The 19,750-nt window shown below is 42.0% G+C and overlaps 2 protein-coding genes across 5 annotated transcripts in view; one reads left to right on the top strand and one right to left on the bottom strand.

The window, feature by feature from the left end:
• The window catches only part of camkvb (CaM kinase-like vesicle-associated b), a 111,978-nt gene extending 110,255 nt beyond the window's left edge, over positions 1 to 1,723 (top strand). The window contains exon 14 of the mRNA XM_037532303.1: positions 1,567 to 1,723. Within this exon, the coding sequence (XP_037388200.1) occupies positions 1,567 to 1,619 (53 nt within the window). The 3' untranslated portion in view covers positions 1,620 to 1,723. The remainder of the gene's footprint in view (positions 1 to 1,566) is intronic.
• A 12,802-nt stretch (positions 1,724 to 14,525) lies between these two features.
• sema3fb (sema domain, immunoglobulin domain (Ig), short basic domain, secreted, (semaphorin) 3Fb) overlaps positions 14,526 to 19,750 on the bottom strand; it is a 106,145-nt gene continuing 100,920 nt past the window's right edge. For 2 of the 4 annotated variants that reach the window (XM_037532555.1, XM_037532557.1), the window contains 6 exons: positions 19,241 to 19,329; positions 18,708 to 18,749; positions 17,144 to 17,301; positions 16,527 to 16,606; positions 16,035 to 16,168; positions 14,526 to 14,988 (listed from right to left, as the gene is read on the bottom strand). In XM_037532555.1, the coding sequence (XP_037388452.1) occupies positions 14,557 to 14,988; positions 16,035 to 16,168; positions 16,527 to 16,606; positions 17,144 to 17,301; positions 18,708 to 18,749; positions 19,241 to 19,329 (935 nt within the window). In that variant the 3' untranslated portion in view covers positions 14,526 to 14,556. The remainder of the gene's footprint in view (positions 14,989 to 16,034; positions 16,169 to 16,526; positions 16,607 to 17,143; positions 17,302 to 18,707; positions 18,750 to 19,240; positions 19,330 to 19,750) is intronic. The other 2 variants (XM_037532556.1, XM_037532558.1) reach the window with 1 other exon arrangement.

The following is a 19,750-nucleotide window of genomic DNA, read 5'->3' as shown; positions in this document are numbered from 1 at the left end:
TAGGCGGTAATGATGAAAAGAAAGAAGCACGATTTTACCCTGAAATCCTTTACTTCTTTACTCTACTGTCATTTATTGGTTTATGACAAAGTTATTCATAGTCCTGTCTTTTGCTTTCTAATCATTATATTTATAGATATTGGCAAAACGTTTGACACGGATTGGAATAAGAATATTAATGTCACATTGGGAAAAAATTGGCGACAAAACTGTCTATATTGAACATGTAGGGCATCTCTATCATTTGCTGTTGTGATGATATTATTATTGTTATTATTGTTATTATTATGTGAAGTTTGAACACCCCTGGTGAGCACATCCTCCAAACTACTAGTAATAATAGTAAAAATAGTAGTAAAAAAAAAAGTAATATATGAAATGTGTCCTGTGCAAAAGTAATGGCACATGTTATGTTTTGATTTTGTCCAATATTAAAAGTTAAATTTGCTGAAAAGCGTCTTATTCGCCTTTGCTCAGTCTGTAAAGTGTGTTAGCTTAGCTTGAGCTAACTTGTTTACTTGGTGATGTAATCGTGATGTATGTAAGCATCATGCTAACAAGTTAGAGTAATAAATGAAGTAAGTGCTGAGTAAGTGCTGAGTGTGCACTGCAGTCAGGGTGGTTAGGCAACATGGCAATATCGTTATTGTGATAAATTGCATCACAAAAAGTTAGAAAATCAACAAATCCTAATTGGACAAATGCAAACTTTTGCACATGACTTTATGCAGCCAGTGGAATGGTCAGCCCCACTTGTCGGACCAGGTTTTCTCTCGTGTCCACTTCTGATCGGGTTCACCAAGACAAGCTCCTGCCCGGTGTGAACAGGGCCAGAACTTAGCAGTAGATGAACCTCAGTGGACTGGAAGCCATGCGAAAATTAATGGAACTGAGTCTAGCACAGGTCGCCAGCTATATGGAGTTAAGGCACAGAATTAGGTGGGCTACTGTAGTGGCTAACACTCGACCCCAAAAAAGAGGTTTTGGTAGTGGTGTTTAGCAGCAGCTTCTAAAACGTTGCTGTTGCTCAATGAGATTAGATACGTAGCAGCCTATTGAGACTTGATCGAAAAGGCCTGGGGGTTAGTTATAAGCCATATTCATGGGTTTTATGAGGAGGGCTGGGTGTGTGTGAGCCACGTTTCTGCTGAAAGCTGGATTTTTTTTTTTGCATGTGTATTTATTCCTTTATTTATTTGTCTATTTATTTATTTAGATCCCCTGCCCCTTTTGTCTTGAATGAATTCATGTATCTTCCCTGTTCTGTACATTGATTTGATGGCTATAACCTGAGACTTTTAATGAAATAATACATTATCTGTTGTATTTGTGTCCTTTTTTCCCATTGAAAGCTAAAGCCAAGAGGGTTTGAGAATAAACGAATGATTTATATGTGTGTTTGTCTGATAATTAAGGTTTTTACAGACTACAGAATACATGTTCACGTAGACCGCGACAAAATACTGTGTTAATACGACTCAAAGCAATGCTTTTTTAGTACAGAACATTGGCATTTTTTGTGTTGGTTGTCTGAGTTTTTTCTTCTTCTTTTTTGTTTTTTTCCAGCACTTTCTCGTGTATTTGATGCCGTGGTTGTTTCTGGATGTGTGGAGCTCTAGTGGGGCTCTGGTCTTTCTCACCTTTAACCTCTGTATTCCTCTGAGTTTCATCAGTTTGATGGTAATAAAAGAAAAACAAATAAATCATGAAAAATAAACAAAAACATCACCACCAAAAAAGTGTGTGTTGTTGTGTTTCGGTGCTGCTGAGCCACTTTTTTCTATTGTACGTCTTCCATGCCGGGACACAAAGGTTCTAGCAGGTCAAAGCAGGAATTTCCGTGAAAATCTTCAACCGTGCTAAGTTTTAAATCTGGATTCTGTGCAGTTTTTAAGTTTCTAACTTGCGTCTGAAATATGTATATTTCCCTTTTAAATTTCAGTCCCTTGAAATGTCGGTTTTGGCGACGATTTGAACAATTTAGCAAAGCCTTCATTTATATAATAAAGTCTCCAAGCACTGTTGTAAGTTCAATATCGAGTGCCCCACGATATAAACTACAACTGTATGTTGATGTTTCTAGATGTTTTTAGTAATATTCCTTTGTAAAGGGTTAATATATAAGCTAAGATAATCTCTAGAGAGATATTAATGTTGCTTGATTCCACACATGGTTGTGTGTAATTGTAGACGTGTGAGTACAGAAAAGTACAGTACATCAGATATTAAGGTAACTATAACTAGCGAGAGTCAGGTAGCTAATTAGCCACATTAGAATCTCCAGAAAGCCATGGAATGAACAACAAGACAAACAGTGAATAATGATTTGATTAAGATTAATTAATTAATTAATTAATTAAGGGGGCAATCGTGGACTGGAGGTCAGGGAGCTGGCCCTGTGACCGGAAGGTTGCCGGTTTGATCCCCAGCGCCGACAGTCCATGACTGAGGTGTCCTTGAGCAAGACACCTAACCCCCAACTGCTCCCCGGGCGCCGTGGATAGGACTGCCCACCGCTCCGGGCAAGTGTGCTCACTGCCCCCTAGTGTGTATGTGGTGTTTCACTTCACGGATGGGTTAAATGTGGAGGATTAAAAAAAGTATCACTTAATTAATATTGTTTCGTCTGTCGCTCGAGGAGGTAAATAATCACCTTTACACGTTCCTGTTTAGGTCAATTCTTATTTTCCAATGCGCAGTTGAAAAACTCCCTGGTTGGTCAGAATTCTCCAAACTACGCTTCATACAGTTGTGTAATCATCTCCATGAAAAGGCTTTGGCAATAGAATGAGACAATCAGAGATTAGAGCAGCTGCATATGAGCCGAAGGTCACCATGACCAATGCCAAGTGTGGGCTAGAGAAGCATAAAGCCTCCAGCGTTGGGGCTGTGGGACAGTGGAACTGTGGGTTGTAGAGCAGTAGAGCTGCGTTCTCTGGAGTGATGGAGCTCCAGTACCTTTGGGATGAGCTGGAGATCCAGCACCAACATCAATACATGAGCTGGAGATCCATCCAACATCAATACCTGACCTCACTAATGCTCAATCAAATCCTCACAGCAATGTTCCAACATCTAGTGTAAAGCCTTCCTAGAAGAGTAGAGGCTGTTACAACAGCGGAGGGGGACAAACTGTCTATTAACACCCTTCATTTCAGAAGAAACCCTGGTATCTACAAATGTTTGGACCCGTACAGTACTGGGTAAAAGACTATCCTTAACCAGGCCCTTTAGTACAGGTTCAACAGGAAATCTGAGAGAAGAATCAGCAATGAAATACATATTTTCAGTATTTAGAGTCTTTGCCTTTGTTCCAGTTTGCATTTTTTTCAGGAGACTCACTTTCAGCTCCTCAAAGAATCTGCAGACACGCCTCCAAAGCTTAGTCCTAGAAGCTGGTTGATGATTTTCTGAAGCAATCAAACCCATTCAGTGGTGTTGAGCTCCACATCCTTTCAGACCCACAGCACTGAGGGGTCTTCTCCCAGTGGAAGGATGGACAGAAACACCTGTGGATGTTTTCAGATCTGAAGCAGCTTCATTTTCTCCTCTCTCTCAGAGACCAAAGCTTTAAGTGCTGTTTATCTAAAGCCTCGGGTTCACCACACGACTTTTAAAGTCTTAACAAATTCTAAAACACTGGGCGCCTCACGCTGTCCGACTGGTTTTGGCTTTTTATTGTTTTTTTTTTTGAAGGTCACGCTAAACTTTTGCACTGCTGCTGAACTGAACTCACGCTCTCAGTTTTGATTGGCTGTTGCAGGAATCCATTCAGATTGGGTCATTGATCAGTTTACACTAGATTACAATAGAGTTGGCTTGAAAAAAACAAACATGTTTGATAAACTTTGGTCTGAAACTCAATCAGGTGACCAGAAATATGAGACCCCGCCCCTCACACACACCACGATCCTCTTTCCAACTGTCGACTCCGACTGACCCAAAAATCTGCAGATGAGAGCTGACCAGCACAGACTCGGCCAGACTGAGAATCAGGGATGAAATCGGGGTCAAAGTCGTGTGGTGAAGTCCCGGCTTGTGGGGACAGATATGGTCTCCCAGGCCTCCCAGGTGATTATTAGGACCACTATTTCCTCTGTAGCCTTTGATCATTTCTTGAATGATCACCTGACCACTTTCTTTATGCAAGTGAATTATCTCATATCCATTTTCTTATATATCTCTAGAAAAATTCTCTTGTACTTAACGGCTGTATTGACTAGAAATAGTCTTTTGTGCCGTTCTGAGCTCCTGTGCTCAGCAGATCTGGATTACTCCTGCGTGTGATTAGGATTAAACTCTGAGCAGCGCTCGGAGAGGAAGAGCTTCATCCTGACAGTGAGCAGTGAGTGTGGAGGGGCTGTGTGATCAGCAGGTGCTGAGAGTTGAAGTTTCTCTCACTTGCAGTGACGCAGTGTGTAAGGACGTCATTGGGCCTTCGGTCTTGGGACTGATGCTCATGTGGATGAAGCTGGGGCTAAACCAGCTAACCAGGCCCTCTGAAGCTCTGGTAGTGTGAACGCTCATCACTGCAGTGGTGTTCGGCACAACAGAGCCAGATGGTTCAAAGCGGCTTCATGCTGGAACACTAGAGTGCTGGAGTGATTGTATTCCAGTATGAATCTGCAGCATGTAGTTCATATATGTAGTTTTACATATATATATATAGATATACGATCACAATCTGCTGGTTCAGGTTCAGATTGGAGTTGCTTTTTGGTGTGAACATGTTTGTGTATGACTATAAATATATACAGACAGACAGACAGACAGATGGACGGACGGATGGACGGATAGCTAGACAGATGGGTTTTATTGGGAGGAGAAACAGCTGATAACTCGTGCTTTGTGTTTCTCATCAGCTACAAACTGAATCAATCTAGCTTTTTTCGTTTTCTGGGAACAGTGTTTACAGAACTCTGTAAATATTGACTGGAATCTACAGGCTTCTGCGTTTCTGGCCTTTATTCAACCAACTTTAAACAAAGGCTTTAAAAAGGCATTTGTCAATTAAATAGCCCAGAACTTGTTTTAGGAGAAAAGTAAACTCAAATATTAGATTATTCACTGATTATTCATCTGTTTTACCTCGGCAAACAAAATAACAGCAACGGCCTGCTGATGTTTTGGAACGGTCTATAAATGCTGTCAGAAGAAAAGCTCATATCTCAGTTTTCCCAGTTTTCCAGTTTCCGACATAATTTGGAAACGCTTAATATCTTATACATTGTGTGTACATTTCATAATGAACGGACCAAACAAGTGGCCCAAAATTACTTGGAGGAAAGATCTGCTTCCACTGACGTCCATTAAAAGGACAGCATGTAAACATCTTGTTACTGTCCATTTACAGTTAAGAACGTGTCTTTTCTTCTTCCGTCGTCACGACAGTAATACAGCGTTACACTAAGAACAGATGAACCTCCTAACGACATTACTTTGAAGCTCATTAGCAGATTCCCTCACTTCAGTTCACAGAAAGTCGTTCTTTGATCGAAAGTCATTCGTTAGTCTGCTTTTATTTCATATTGCTCAGGAGTCTGTGACCCAAAGTGTGTCAAGCTTGTTAAAGTCTGTCCTCTAGTGGCTGAAAGAAGTCATTACGCTTTACTCGTCTGTCATCAGTTGAATGCAGCGGGTGGTGGTGCTGCAAACCTGATGATCCTCCGCAGAACATCCGTCAGTCCAGTCACCAGCGTTCAGAGTGAAACCAGCCTCTCAGCCTCATGACCAGTGATGGAACGGTCACTGATACAGCAACAAACTTGTTTATTGTTTACAAAAATGGCTTTTTATTACTTGAACATCTCAGAACATTCACAGGAGCTTATATCAGCTTTATAATACAGATCATAGCATGTACACTTATGTCTTCATTATTATTATTACTATTGTTTTATATACATTTTTTATTTACCCATGAATGAGTAGAAGCTAACAGTCCCAGTATAACATGGGGTCAGTTTAGTGTTAAATTCATTTTATTGGACAAATGTTAGGAAAAAAGTGGTAGCTCTGCTGATCAGTAATCCGCTGGTAATAATATGGTAATAATATGGTAATATTATGCTAACAAGTTGTACTAACATAAAAAGCACATGCTAATTTTGTAGCTGTTAGTAAACAATAAGTTAGCAATTTTAACGTAACAAATTGGTAATGAAATTGTAAAAAAAAGGCAATAAGTTAATTTAATATGGAAATTACAACTACGTGATCTAGTTAATAACTGATCAGTGACTGCAGTGTAATAAGTTGGTAATAAAATGTTTAATAACTTGTACCAACCTTAAAATTACATAATCCCTTTCTAGTTATTATTAAGTTTGAAATAAAAAATCTTTTTTTTTCCCTCTATAAATGTTATAGGGATGAGGTCTCCAACTATTACAGCATAATATCTGCTTAATAAGCATATCATTCTGATTATAGGACGATATAATATCATGGTTATTATCCCCAAAACAGGGACGTAGTTCTGCTGAAGTGATGAGATTAGAGCTGTGAAATACTGATCCACCCGTTTCTGCTGTTTCTGGCTCTGGATGATGTGCAGACGTAGTTACAGGCTGTGACCGCAGTGAAACTACAGTGATGCTAAATTGTACTGGAGCTGTGAAAACCTCCTCCTATCTTGTGTCTCAGTTCTTCTAAGTAATGTGGGTAATCAATAACGTGCAGAAATAAGTGAATAGATTGAGATTCCAAATAAAAAAATACATCACGTATTCATTATTATTACGTATTATTTATTAACAGCTAGAATAAACAGCGCATACTTCTGGGCTGTTTCTTCACCACCTTGTTACAGTTACAGTTATGAACTTGTTATTTAGTGACCGCCTGAAAATGACCACATCAGGTGCAACTTGTTCCCGGTGTTATTGTACGTTCTTACTCTCTTATTACTGACCTGTAATGTGTGACCAACAGGAACCCAAACATCAAATGAGCATCTTCGATTCTGCCATGTCACCTCACCATCTCGGAGTTGCAGGTCCTCACAGGCTCCTCTTCTGGCCGCATGCTGCCGTTGATCACCCAGTCTTGCGATGGTTAGTGCTCATTTCTGAGTGTGGCTCTCCACTGACTGGCCGCTGCAGCGTCCACTTTTCAGCTCTGGTGAGAAAAGTCATGCCAGCGTAAGTTCCATCGACACTCGAATGTGACAGCAGATTAAGGCCCGATCCCATTTCACCCCTCACCCCTACCACTTAGCCCTATCCCTCCGTTATACCTGCTCACGTCAGGGGTAGGGTGTCCTGATTCTTTGGTGCCCGCGGGCGACCAAAACCCAGAAATGTGAGAATTTTCACCATTAAAAATGACGATAACCACTGATTTGTCTTATTTTAATGTTATGTCAGTTTATTATGGCCCTTTTCTTCATAATAAGCACAAACAAGCTGGTCTCTTGGCAGCTAACAAAACACCACGTAAAAATGAATAGCATAAATAAAGCTGTTATTATCATTATTATTATTATCTTTATTATTTTGAGTTATTATTATTATTATTATCTTTATTATGAGTTATTATTATTATTATTATTATCTTTATTATTTTGAGTTATTATTATTATTATTGTTATTGTTATTATTATTATCTTTATTATTTTGAGTTATTATTATTATTATCTTTATTGTTTTGAGTTATTATTATTATTATCTTTATTATTTTGAGTTATTATTATTATTATCTTTATTATTTTGAGTTATTATTATTATTATTATCATCATCTTTATTAGTTTGAGTTATTATTATTATTATTATTATTATCTTTATTGAGTTATTATTACTACTTATACCCATATTAATTGAGAAAAACTGCTTGTCACAGTGTAAGAGGACTTTATATTTATTACAGGTGTTTTATAGATGCATTATAAACGCATTATATCAAGGAAACAAACTCAATGTCATATAACTAAGAAAGATCTTTAAAGTTCAATAGAAATGAGTGTAACTCTATTAATAGACCCTCACTGCGCTTTTACTCTATAAAACACTACTCAGTGTTTTGACCTGCTTGTCTTAAAATATAGAGCTCGTTAAACTTCAAACAGAGCGTGAAACAGATTCTGTTCTCTTAATATCAGTTCAGCGAGCTCAAATGATGAGGCAAGACGTGCCGTTTCAGTAAAGGAATAAAAAATGTAATCATCTTTTATGTAGCAGTGGTAGCTTCAGCAGTGCGCCCTCTACTGGTGAGCTAGCGGTCTAACCTCGTCATTGCCAGATCTAAACATCACACCGTTTGAAAACGTCAGCTGTCCTTTACATCGTGTGGCCATTTCCTGATGGATGGACACAGAACTGCTCCACAATTACCTGGAGTCTTGCTACATCAACTTAACTGATATTGGACTTCTTCCTATAAGCCGACCGTTTCAGAGGCTTCGTCACGACACTGATGGCACGTATGTCTGTCCTAATCAGTGCTGGATGCCAGACACTGAGATGCCAGACAGCGCCTGCCCACAGAGGCTTATCGTGCGATCTTGACTGACCTCACTCACTCGTATTGTCTGAAACCCGGCAGGCTGACGTGTTCTGATGCCAGCGCATTTGACCCCCAGTCCGACCCTCTGGGGGAGATAAAAGACTCGTACAGTAATATGACGCCACTCAAAAGACGCCGTTTTCATGCCATTCTGACGAGGCCGTACAGCAGCTCTGACCGCTCACCTGAATGGACAGAAAAGAAAACAACAAGCCGTCTGCAGCCATGAATAGAGAGACTTCATGAGTGGGCAGAAGGTTTCCGTGACTGGACGATGACGGCTCCTCGCTCCGATGGCTCTCCTAGATAAGAGCAGAACACTGAGCGGCTTTCGGTGCCGTGCTGAGTGGGCCTTCGGTCGGAAATTCCTTTCTGAGGGCACTGAGGCTTTCCGGACACTTTCTGGACATTGATGTGGCTATATCTGCAAAGGTCAGGGCAGTGCACTGGACACAACAGCCCAGAAAGGAGTGCCTCAGATCTGAGCAGCCAATCAGATAACAGAAGAACAGAAGCTTGTCTGTGGAGGGCACAAGGCTGTTTTGTACTGTCTGAAAAGGAAAAACGGGGTCATTTATTTCACTACTTTTATAGCGACTTCATAGCACATGTATAAACAGTGAGAAGCGTGTTTATAAAGCAACACTTGGGCATTGATGAAGTTCTTGTGAGATGTTTGCTGAAGTAAATGGCATCATCATCTTGACATAAAGGACATTAAACCTGTTAAAAGTGACTTTTTTTTACATTTATAACACGGTTATAACGCATAACGTCCGAGTAATATGTGTATTTACATGTATATTCTCGTATATGGGAAAATATGAACAACAAACACTTTTTTGGAGGTTTGATGGCATCAAAACCTTCCATAGAACCGATATACTGTTCTCTTTACTAGGACTCCGCCTTAGAGGTTCAGTTAAGTAGTACTAATGACAGTAATGATAATAACAGTGTTATAAACGGAGCTAATGCCCGTGTCATTTGAGTTTAAGGCACTTTATATCAATATATTGTCATTTGCTGCACAACATCTTAGGTAATCCTGTAATTAACAAACACAAGCTGTTCATAAATATATTTATAAATTAGAATTGCTTTATAGATGTGTTATTCAACATTTACGCAAGTGTATTTTTGGCATTTCTTGACAAAAAGTTAGAAGTGCAGAAAAAGCGATCAATACACACTGCAGTCAAATATATTCCCATATAAATTCCCATGTAATAATTATGTAATTACAGTTCTACAACATGATAGTTACATAAAGTGAATGGACTGTATAGCAAATGCTATAGTTGGTCAAAGCTATTACTTTTCTGCAATTTATAGGCAAAACTTTGTCTGTATACAGGATGTTTATGTACAGTTTGTCCACATATTATCTTTATTTTCCTATTATTTATTTATTTATTTACAGTGACATGTTTGGTGCATGTTCTAAGCCCTAAAACGTGGCGTGAGCAGCAGTTATGACACATTTTCTATTTTATTTTTATCCTGCTATTTTAAACTAAGCAAGCAAATAGAAATGGTGCAGTTACACGTCACATTACGGCGTCTTCCCTGCAGCGCACGTGTTCATTTATTCACACTAAGAAGATCAACAAAACGTGCAAAACGTTTGACCAGCGGCGTTCAAACTTCTGCACACGCCTGTATATAAACACACATCCAATTACATCACAACACCCTCGATGCTTTACGGGCCACAAGCACACGTCGGCTTTAGGTGATGAAAAATAAAATGAAGTACTGGATTTCTATAAAATATAGAGCTTTAATTTATTAGTCAGCAACAACAACAAGAGAGGGGACAGGAAGTGATTTACATTACAGTCATTACAATAATAACATCAGCTGTGCATTTAGTCTTTAGTCCGATAACAAAACAGAAAGGAAAAGAAAAACAAACACAAACATTTCTAAAGACACAAAACGAGCAGTAAATGGTTCAGCCTCTCCCTCCGGCTGGAAAGGGGAGGGGCCGATTCGGGACAGCTTGTTTTTTTCCCAGGAAAGTCACAACATAACGTCCAGAACTGTCAGATGAACAGGTCAGCAGGTGTTCACAGGTCAAGACCACCTCCCTCAGCTGAGCATCTTCCTCCTGATTCATGGAAGAACTTGAGAGTTTGCACCAAAAACGTGAAGAGAAAATGAAAATCATCATCATCATAACAGCAACGTAGCATTGTCAGTTCTCTAATTACAGTACGAATACATTAGTCATGCACACAGTGAAAAGCCAGCTTCCCAAAGAGCAGATCCAGAAAAGCGCTCCGCAGCGCGAGGACTTTACATAGCTTTCGTCAGGTGGTCAGATGGTCAGATGGTGAGCTGTTTCCTCACTGTTGGGCTCGTGCTGAGTCGCGGTGCGTCGCCGTGGCGAGACGTTTTGTGCTTTTATTCTTCTCTAAAGTGGCAAACGTGAAAAACAAAGTCCTCTACAGTGGTTTCAAACGCTTGGCTGTGTCCGTGGCCCTGTGGATTCTGACCTTTACTGACCACACTGCCTCAGAATCACCTGGAAATGTACAGTACCAGTCAAAATTAGGACACAGCTACGCAGGAAGGGTTGTTTCTCGTTATCCACATGATGGAAAACTATAAAATAACACACATTTGTTTAACAAATACAACTAGCAATGCACAGAGAGGAGGACTGTGGGCCGATATCTAATATTTATGTACATATCTGCTGATACTGATGCGTATCGCTGCTGTCGGACCAAAACCTCGTATCTGCAAAACAGAACTTTACAGGAGAAGGAAAAACCTACTTTACTTTCAATGTAAGTCAATGGAACCAGAATGTTTCCCAAGTCATTTGGGGTTGTTTCTTTCAGTCCATTCATCATGGAATTTACACGCAGCGTAAAGGACGACGGGCTTTTTCAAACTATGTCAAAAACTGAAAAATGATAAAAATGGAGATACGGTTTGGTTTGAACAGCAGCGAAGTGAGCCTAGCCTGGACCGGCACCACGGAGAAATGTAACACGTATTCCCGTCGGTCACAAACGCTGCAAAATAAAACGAAACACTGACATTAGGAGCCCAGCGTCACCTAAACATCAAATATCTGAAATATCAGCCAAATCGGTCCAATTCTGATCGATTGTGATCATGAACAGATATTGATCGATACTGATCAATACGATGGACATCACGATCGATACCGTGCGTCCCTTTCCTTCCATCTTAGCTTTACTTAACTTAGAACACAGATTTAAAAACTGTGCCAAAGGAGGTTCTGGACTGAAGAAGAACCTCTTCTGGTTAATTATGACCTAATTAATAAGCAGTAATAACCATTTATAAACCCTTTATGAAGGTAGCCGTAATATGAAGTGGTACTCGGTGGTTCTCCAGTGCAGAGAACCAACTACGCATTCAAACGAGGGTGCATGGGTCTACATCCAAACAGTGCCTTTACTAAAGAGGAAAGAGCGTACTACAAAGGTTCCAGAGCAAAAGGCATTTCCTAGAACATTCACATTGGAAGCTCTTCAACACAGTTTTACAGAGACATTCATTGAGAGGTTCTTAGCAGAGGTGTTTTCCGGAAGAACTTTATGGGTTCTTCAGTGGCATCATTCCAATTAAACGTTTTTGAGACCTTTATTTTGAAGAGTGTCTTTAGGATTATACTTAAAAAAAAAAGGTTCATCAAGGGTTCTTCAGTAAAGACAATGGTACTATTTTGAACCATGAGTACTACATAGAACCGTTTTATGTTTTATACATGTTCTATACAGAACCATATACAATGCATTCTCCATCAATCTGAAGAACGATTTCAACAGATTAAGCATGAAATGGTTCTATATGAATAGGTTCTATAATCTAAACAGAAGCATTGCCTTTACTGAAGAAGAAAGTTCTAGACAGGTTCCATAGCAAAATATATTTCCTACAACATTTACATTAAGTTCTTTAAATTTTAACTCCCAAATGCTTTTTTAATGGTTTTGCCGAGCCATTCATCGAGAGGTTCTTTAACAGAACTTTCTTCCAGGGTTCTTCGGTAGCTGTTTAGAACCATGAATACTACGCAGAAACATCTCATGCGTAAATTGTTCTTCAGATTGGTGGAGAATGTGTTGTATACGGTTCTAAGGATCAAAAAGGGGTCTTCTATTGTTATAAGTTTGACATTGTAACAGTAGCAGAACCCTTTTTTGGTGCTATATAGAAATATTTTTTAAAAGGTTCTATACAGAACCATATGCAACACATCTCCATCAATCTGAAGAAACAAGTCAACACACACACAAAAAAAAAAAAAAAAAAAACAGTACTATATAGAACCTTTTATACTTGCATGATTCTTCAGACTGGTTGAGTGTGTTGTATATGGTTCTAAGGATCAAAAAAGGTTCTTTTATTGTTACAAGCTTGACATTGTAACAGTGGCAGAACCCTTTTTGGTGCTATATAGAAAAATTTTTCAAAAAGGTTCTATATAGAACCATATACAACACATCTCCATATATTTTGAAGAACCATTTCAACCACTTAAGCATGAAATGGTTCTATGTAAATATGCTTTATATAATCTATACAGAACCACTGCCTTTACTAAAGAACCCCTGAGGAACCATCTTTTTTAAGTGCATTAAAATATACATTTAATCAGCTGTGTCCAAATTGATGACCGGTACTGTATGATATCAGAACCTCAGCAAGATGTGAACAAGAACCTAATCCAGACAGTGTCCACCTGGAGTGAGGCCAGGGTCCGAGCTGAGCCCATTAACACTGGGGTCCAAGCTGAGTCCCTCGACTCTGGGGTCCGAGCCGAGACCCTCGAAGTTGGGGTCCGAGCTGAGCCCCTCAAAGTTGGGGTCCAAGCTGAGCCCCTCAAAGTTGGGGTCCAAGCTGAGCCCCTCGACTCTGGGGTCCAAGCCGAGACCCTCGAAGTTGGAGTCCAAGCCGAGACCCTCGAATCTGGGGTCCGAGCCGAGACCCTCGAATCTGGGGTCCGAGCCGAGACCCTCGAATCTGGGGTCCGAGCCGAGACCCTCGAATCTGGGGTCCGAGCCGAGACCCTCGAATCTGGGGTCCGAGCTGAGCCCCTCGACTCTGGGGTCCAAGCCGAGACCCTCGAAGTTGGAGTCCAAGCTGAGCCCTTCGACTCCGGGGTCCGAGCCGAGACCCTCGAATCTGGGGTCTGAGCCGAGCCCCTCAAAGTTGGGGTCCGAGCCGAGCCCCTCGACTCTGGGGTCCGAGCCGAGCCCCTCGAAGTTGGGGTCCGAGCTGAGCCCCTCGACTCTGGGGTCCGAGCTGAGCCCCTCGACTCTGGGGTCCGAGCTGAGCCCCTCGACTCTGGGGTCCGAGCCGAGCCCCTCGACTCTGGGGTCCGAGCCAAGACCCTCGACCCAGGGGTCCGAGTTGAGCCCCTCCAGGCTGTGAAACAGTGACTGAGCCGACCTTCTTTCAGTTCACGTGAGATTAATATTGCAAACTGCCAAAAATGTGCAATAATGGATGTTTTGTGCATATATATATAAGATGATGTCCGAAATGGGAAGACTGTACAGGAGTCCATGACGAGCCGCTTTGTAGCAGACTGACCACAACACACTGGGCTACGGCCGTGGGTTCTCATGCGAGTCCGTGAGTCCATTCTTTTTCTCCTTCTCTCTTCTACCACAACCGCTTCATCGTCCAGTTTCTTGTGCATCAACAACAGTCGTCAAAACACGGCAGTCGTCCAAACAGCTGTCAATGCCCGAAAAATGGAAATGTTCTTTTTTTCTCCTTTTATATCTCGTAATGACAATAAAAATGATATAACAATAATATCTGCCCTATACACAAAGAGCGTTCTGCCTTTTCGGTTCTCTATTTAAGTACAAAGAAATCCACAGAATCTTACTATTTACAACCTACAATAAATACTGCGTATGATATCTTTATGTGTTAAAATGTGTTTTGTGTTTTTTTCGGTCTTGCAAAAGTTCGGAAGTTTTTGTCGATTTTCTTTTTTCTGTTTTTATCGAGTCTTTCCCATGTTTACTGGGGCCTTGTTTGGCCACGCCCCCTCATGTCTCCTCCTCGTCCTCCTCCTCCTCGCCGTGATGCCGGCGGTTGCGTGGCTTTTTCTGCTCTTTGAGCTCTTTGAGGTCTTTGGGTTTGAAGCTGCTGCTTGTTTGGTCTCCCAGCTGCCAGTAGTCCTGACAGTACTGGTTGATCAGGCCCATCTCCGGTTGGCTCAGGATGGTCAACAGGTCCTTGTACTGTCCGGTGCTGGGCGTCCATGCGCTGGCCTGCAGGTTGGAAGGAGAAGGCCGCCCCGTCTCCACCAGGACGTTGTTGACCGCCTGGCTGGACAGCACCACCAGCTGCAGCTTGACCAGTGTGTGTTTGAAGTTCTTCTCCGTCGCTGTGCAAACGTAGGTGCCCGAGTCGGACGGCTGCAGCGAGCGAAGCAGCAGACCCTGATCTGTCTTCAGCACTCGTCCGTCTGAACGAACCTGAGAGAGAGAGAGAGAGAGAGAGAGAGAAGAGAGTGAGATGAGAGTGAGATGAGAGAGAGAGAGAGAGAGAGAGAGAGAGAGAGAGAGAGAGAGAGAGAGAGAGAGAGAGAGAGAGAGCGCGAGAGAGCGCGAGAGAGAGAGAGAGAGAGAGAGAGAGAGAGAGAGAGAGAGAGACTTACTTATAATAGAGCCTGTTTAAATCTCTAAATATCAGTTACAGTTATTCCCACAGCAGCACAGCAGCACCTTCATTCTTACTGTCACTGATATTCACACCTGATATTCTCTAAATGGACCTGCTGTAATACAGTAAACTACTCTAAACTAATGAAGGAAAGCATGTTCACAGTCATTGGTGTGTGTGTACCTCTCTCCTGCGGTCACTGTGTGTTTGTGTGTTTGAGTGTATGAGCGCGCGTGTGTGTGTGTGTGTGTTTGTGCATGTGTGAATGAGTGCGTGTGTGTTTATGTGTATGTGGTGTGTGAGTGTGTGTGTATATATGAGTGTGTGTATGTGGTGTGTGTATATGTATGTGGTGTGTGTATATGAGTGTGTGTGGTGTGTGTGTGTGTGTGTGTGTATGAGGGGTGTGTGTGGGGGTGTGTACGTGGTTTTGTGTGTGTGTGTGTGTGTGTGTGTTAGTGTGTGTGTACGTGTATGTGGTGTGAGTTTGTGTATGTAGTGCGTGTTTGTGTATGTAGTGCATGTGTGAATTAGTGTGTGTATGTGGTGTGTGTGGGGGTGTGTACGTGGTGTGTGTGTCTGTGTGTGTGTGTGTGTGTGTGTGTGTGTGTGTGTGTGTGTGTGAATGTGTATGTGGTGTGTGTGTGTGTGTGTGTTAGTGTGTGTTTGTGTATGGTAGTGCATGTGTGTATGCCAGTGTGTGTATGCCAGTGTGTGTATGTGGTGTGCGTGTGTGTTAGTGTGTGTTTGTGTATGATAGTGCATGTGTGTATGTGGTGTGTGTGTGTGTTAGTGTGTGTTTGTGTATGATAGTGCATGTGTGTATGTGGTGTGTGTGTGTGTGTTAGTGTGTGTGTACCTCTCTCCTGCGGTCACTGTTGTCTCTGTGCAGGTGCCATTTAATAGCTGCGTGTGGAGATCTGGCCTGGCACTCCAGGAAGGTGCTGCTGCTCTCCACCCCGTACTGCACCGTCTCCAGAGTGTTCTTATTGGCTGTGATGTGACCAAGATGTTTCCAGAAAATAGAGGAAAAAAGAAAAACAAAAAGTTTGATGCAAACATAATAGTTAAATAAGAATAATGACCCAGGAGGCTTAAAATTTCAGTGCCTATTTATTTTTAAACATTTTGGAGAAAATAAGACATTAAAATGCGGCACAGGCCACACTTTAATTGTTCTTTTCCCCAAATATGTTACATTTAGCAAAGTGTAGTGTGCACTAAAGTGTGTTCTCCACAGTGGAGCTCATATTCACTTAGAAAACCAACAAAACATCATTTGACACACGACGGTATGTTTGAGAAGCAGCTGTGCAGTAAACGTTGCTGTGTCGCTGTCTGTTGGACTCACCGTTGGAATTGTACCCCCGACACTGCCGTATGGGGTTCCCGTATTTGACGTCCTGTCTCCGGCTACGCCTAAAAGGCAGCCAACATTCGCAAAATAAGAGAAATTTATTTTCAACTGCCCTCGAGGGGGACAAAGACCACTGAAGTCTCTGATCTCGAGTGGGACAAACAGCTGCATTTGAAATCTTTCAATAACATGTTAGAATAACAAACAGCTTCACTGCAGATTTTAGAAAAAAAGTTGTGTGTGTGAGAGTGTGTGTTTGTGTGTGTGTGTGTGTGTGTGTGTGTGGCAGGGGAAATGCATTTAGAGTTTAAGGTGGGCTTGACTGCATCACATAACTCCCAGTCCAGGTCAGACAGGTGGGCTATATGGTCTTAAAATTCTTCATCTATTGTCTTCTGGCTATAGGCAGCTGCCCAGAGCTCCAGCCTAAGTTCTCAGAGACCCGCCCCTCAATCAGTCCTCCCCCATACTACCACCACCATGTTGAAGGGATGGTCTGAAGAAATTGACGGTTCCTTCATTCCCCCCGCCACAGGTGCTACCAGCAGTGCAGGGTGCAGTGTGGAGAGTTTCAGTGTTTATACTGGACTGTGTTGTGTTTTGGTGTTTACCTCTTGTGCGAGGCGGAGTATCGTGAGCAGGACTTGCCATCCCAGGCGCAGTAGGGGTCTCGGGCCAGGCAGCAGTCAGCACATGCCTCGCCATACACGTCACATCTGTGCAGGGCCAGCTGGGTCACGCCCACCACCGATGCCACGTACAGCTGTTGCTGTAAACAACAACATGCAAACAAAACACTCAGAGGACGTCCACATATATACATACAGTAGAATAATGTTCACGTGTTTTTACATTAACATTCAACCACCTGAGTGGACGGTGCAGATTCAGGATGGTGGGATGATCATCCACTGATCCCGTTTTTACATTTAATCCTACGAATATAACATACTATCCGTTTTTAACGTAATGTAATGAATTTTTTTTTTTAAGTGCATGTTTTTTTTTTTGCTTTTTATGATTTTTATGGTTATTAAAACCACACACACAACTTTATAAATGATTTTACTGTTTATTTGATAGCCACAGTGGATTTACTGATTATAATTCATTTTTCCCTCCTTTGTTTACATGATAGTCACATTGGATGTTTATATATTAATTAACTAATTCATTTATACATTTTTTTATATAAATTTTTTCTTTCTTTTACATGATCACCATATTAGATACTGATTGTAAATGACTTTGTTCGTTCACCAACACGAGGCCAAAGTGCTTGTTTATTTTTCCCTTTCACTGCATGAAATATGATGCAACTGAGTAATATCTGCTGTAATAAACAGTGACTGCCAGAAAACACCCAGAGGTGCAGGAGTTCAGCTCATTGCGCATTCATGCTGCAGGATCCACACGAGATTCTGATTAGAAAGAATTATTTGGTTTTAGGCTATAAATTCAAACCAAATGCGAAGACACTGAAATTCCTTTTCCCACGACAGCACAGCGGGACGCGCACCACAGTACATGATGGTGATTTTTATTTATTTGTTTGTTTTTAAAGATCTGTCACTTCAAATCAGTCACACACACACGACGTCTGGCAAAAACGGACTCGATTCACATGTGAGAAACTTTTTAACAGCAAACTGATGAGCTGCACGACTCGGAGCTGCGCGACTCGGAGCTGATTGACTCGGAGCTGCGCGACTCGGAGCTGATCGACTCGGAGCTGCGCGACTCGGAGCTGCGCGACTCGGAGCTGATCGACCCGGAGCTGCGCGACTCGGAGCTGCTCGACTCGGAGCTGCTCGACTCGGAGCTGAGCGACTCGGAGCTGCACGACTCGGAGCTGATCGACTCGGAGCTGATCGACTCGGAGCTGAGCGACTCGGAGCTGAACGACTCGGAGCTGAGCGACTCGGAGCTGCTCGACTCGGAGCTGAACGACTCGGAGCTGAGCGACTCGGAGCTGCGCGACTCGGAGCTGATCGACTCGGAGCTGAACGACTCGGAGCTGAGCGACTCGGAGCTGAGCGACTCGGAGCTGCTCGACTCGGAGCTGATCGACTCGGAGCTCAACTCACACACAGTTTAGAGCCTTTATCTGTTATTTTACTGAAGCAGATGAAGGTTTAGGATGTTTGAGGCAGAGCATCAGATTCTTATTCTTACCCTTTTAGACGAAATCTTCATAGTTGTTATAGGAGTCGGTACCTGAGAGAGAGAGAGAGAGAGAGAGAGAGAGAGAGAGAGAGAGAGAGAGAGAGACATTCAAACATTCTGCGCAGATACATAAGAGATACAAAACAAAGAAGAATAGAGAACAGACAGAGAACAGAACCTCCACCAGCAGGAGCTCTTGGGTAAAACCCCCATTCATTCACCACTGTGACATTAATGAAGTGTTAACTGTGATACTGTGATAATGGATCAGAGCATCTGCCTAATGCATACATGTAAATGGAAAGAAAGAACGAAAGAAAATGGAAAGGAAGAACAAAAAGACAAGAAATGTAAAAGAGACGAGGGAAAAAACAATGAAAACGGAACAAAATGACAGTGAACATAGAAAAGAGAAGAAAGAGAAATATCCTAATACGATAATACCGACTGTTATCTACCAGCAATCGATGATGTTACTCGACAAAATTCCAAGTAAAACACTAAAGTAATGAAGGAAATAAAGAAAGAAGAAATGAGCCGACCTTGAAGACCTCGACCTCCTCCAAGACCAGCTCCTCCGTCTGCAGGTCGTCTCTGGGCAGAACGATGACCTTCTGCACCGTCCCTTTATCTGCAGGGCAGCACAGCTCGTATTAATTACAGCCGCACAGCAGCTCATTCACTCGGAATATCAGTCTGACGGTCCATGTTTACAGATAATAGTGAATCCACAGCCACACTCGTTTTTTCATCCCTCATTCTTCCCTTAGACTCCCATTCATTCTGGAGCCCTTACAAGACTGTCTTTTTCTCGACAACCACCAAAGTACATGTACTCACTCAGGCCAGGTCCCCAAGCTCTAATCCTCAGCCACACTGACCCTCGCTCATCTATGTTTCATTTTTTCATCCCTCGTTCCTCTCATAGACTCCCATTCATTTTTAACAACATGTAGCCACAACTTATTACGAACAACTTAAGAAACACCTCATACACCATGGCAATTCCCCAGCAACAATTTAGCAGCTGTAATTGCTGTGTGGACATCCAA

This window comes from Pygocentrus nattereri, chromosome 21, assembly GCF_015220715.1.
Source record: "Pygocentrus nattereri isolate fPygNat1 chromosome 21, fPygNat1.pri, whole genome shotgun sequence".
Lineage (NCBI taxonomy): Eukaryota > Metazoa > Chordata > Actinopteri > Characiformes > Serrasalmidae > Pygocentrus > Pygocentrus nattereri.
This window is presented reverse-complemented; position numbering and strand designations above follow the sequence as displayed.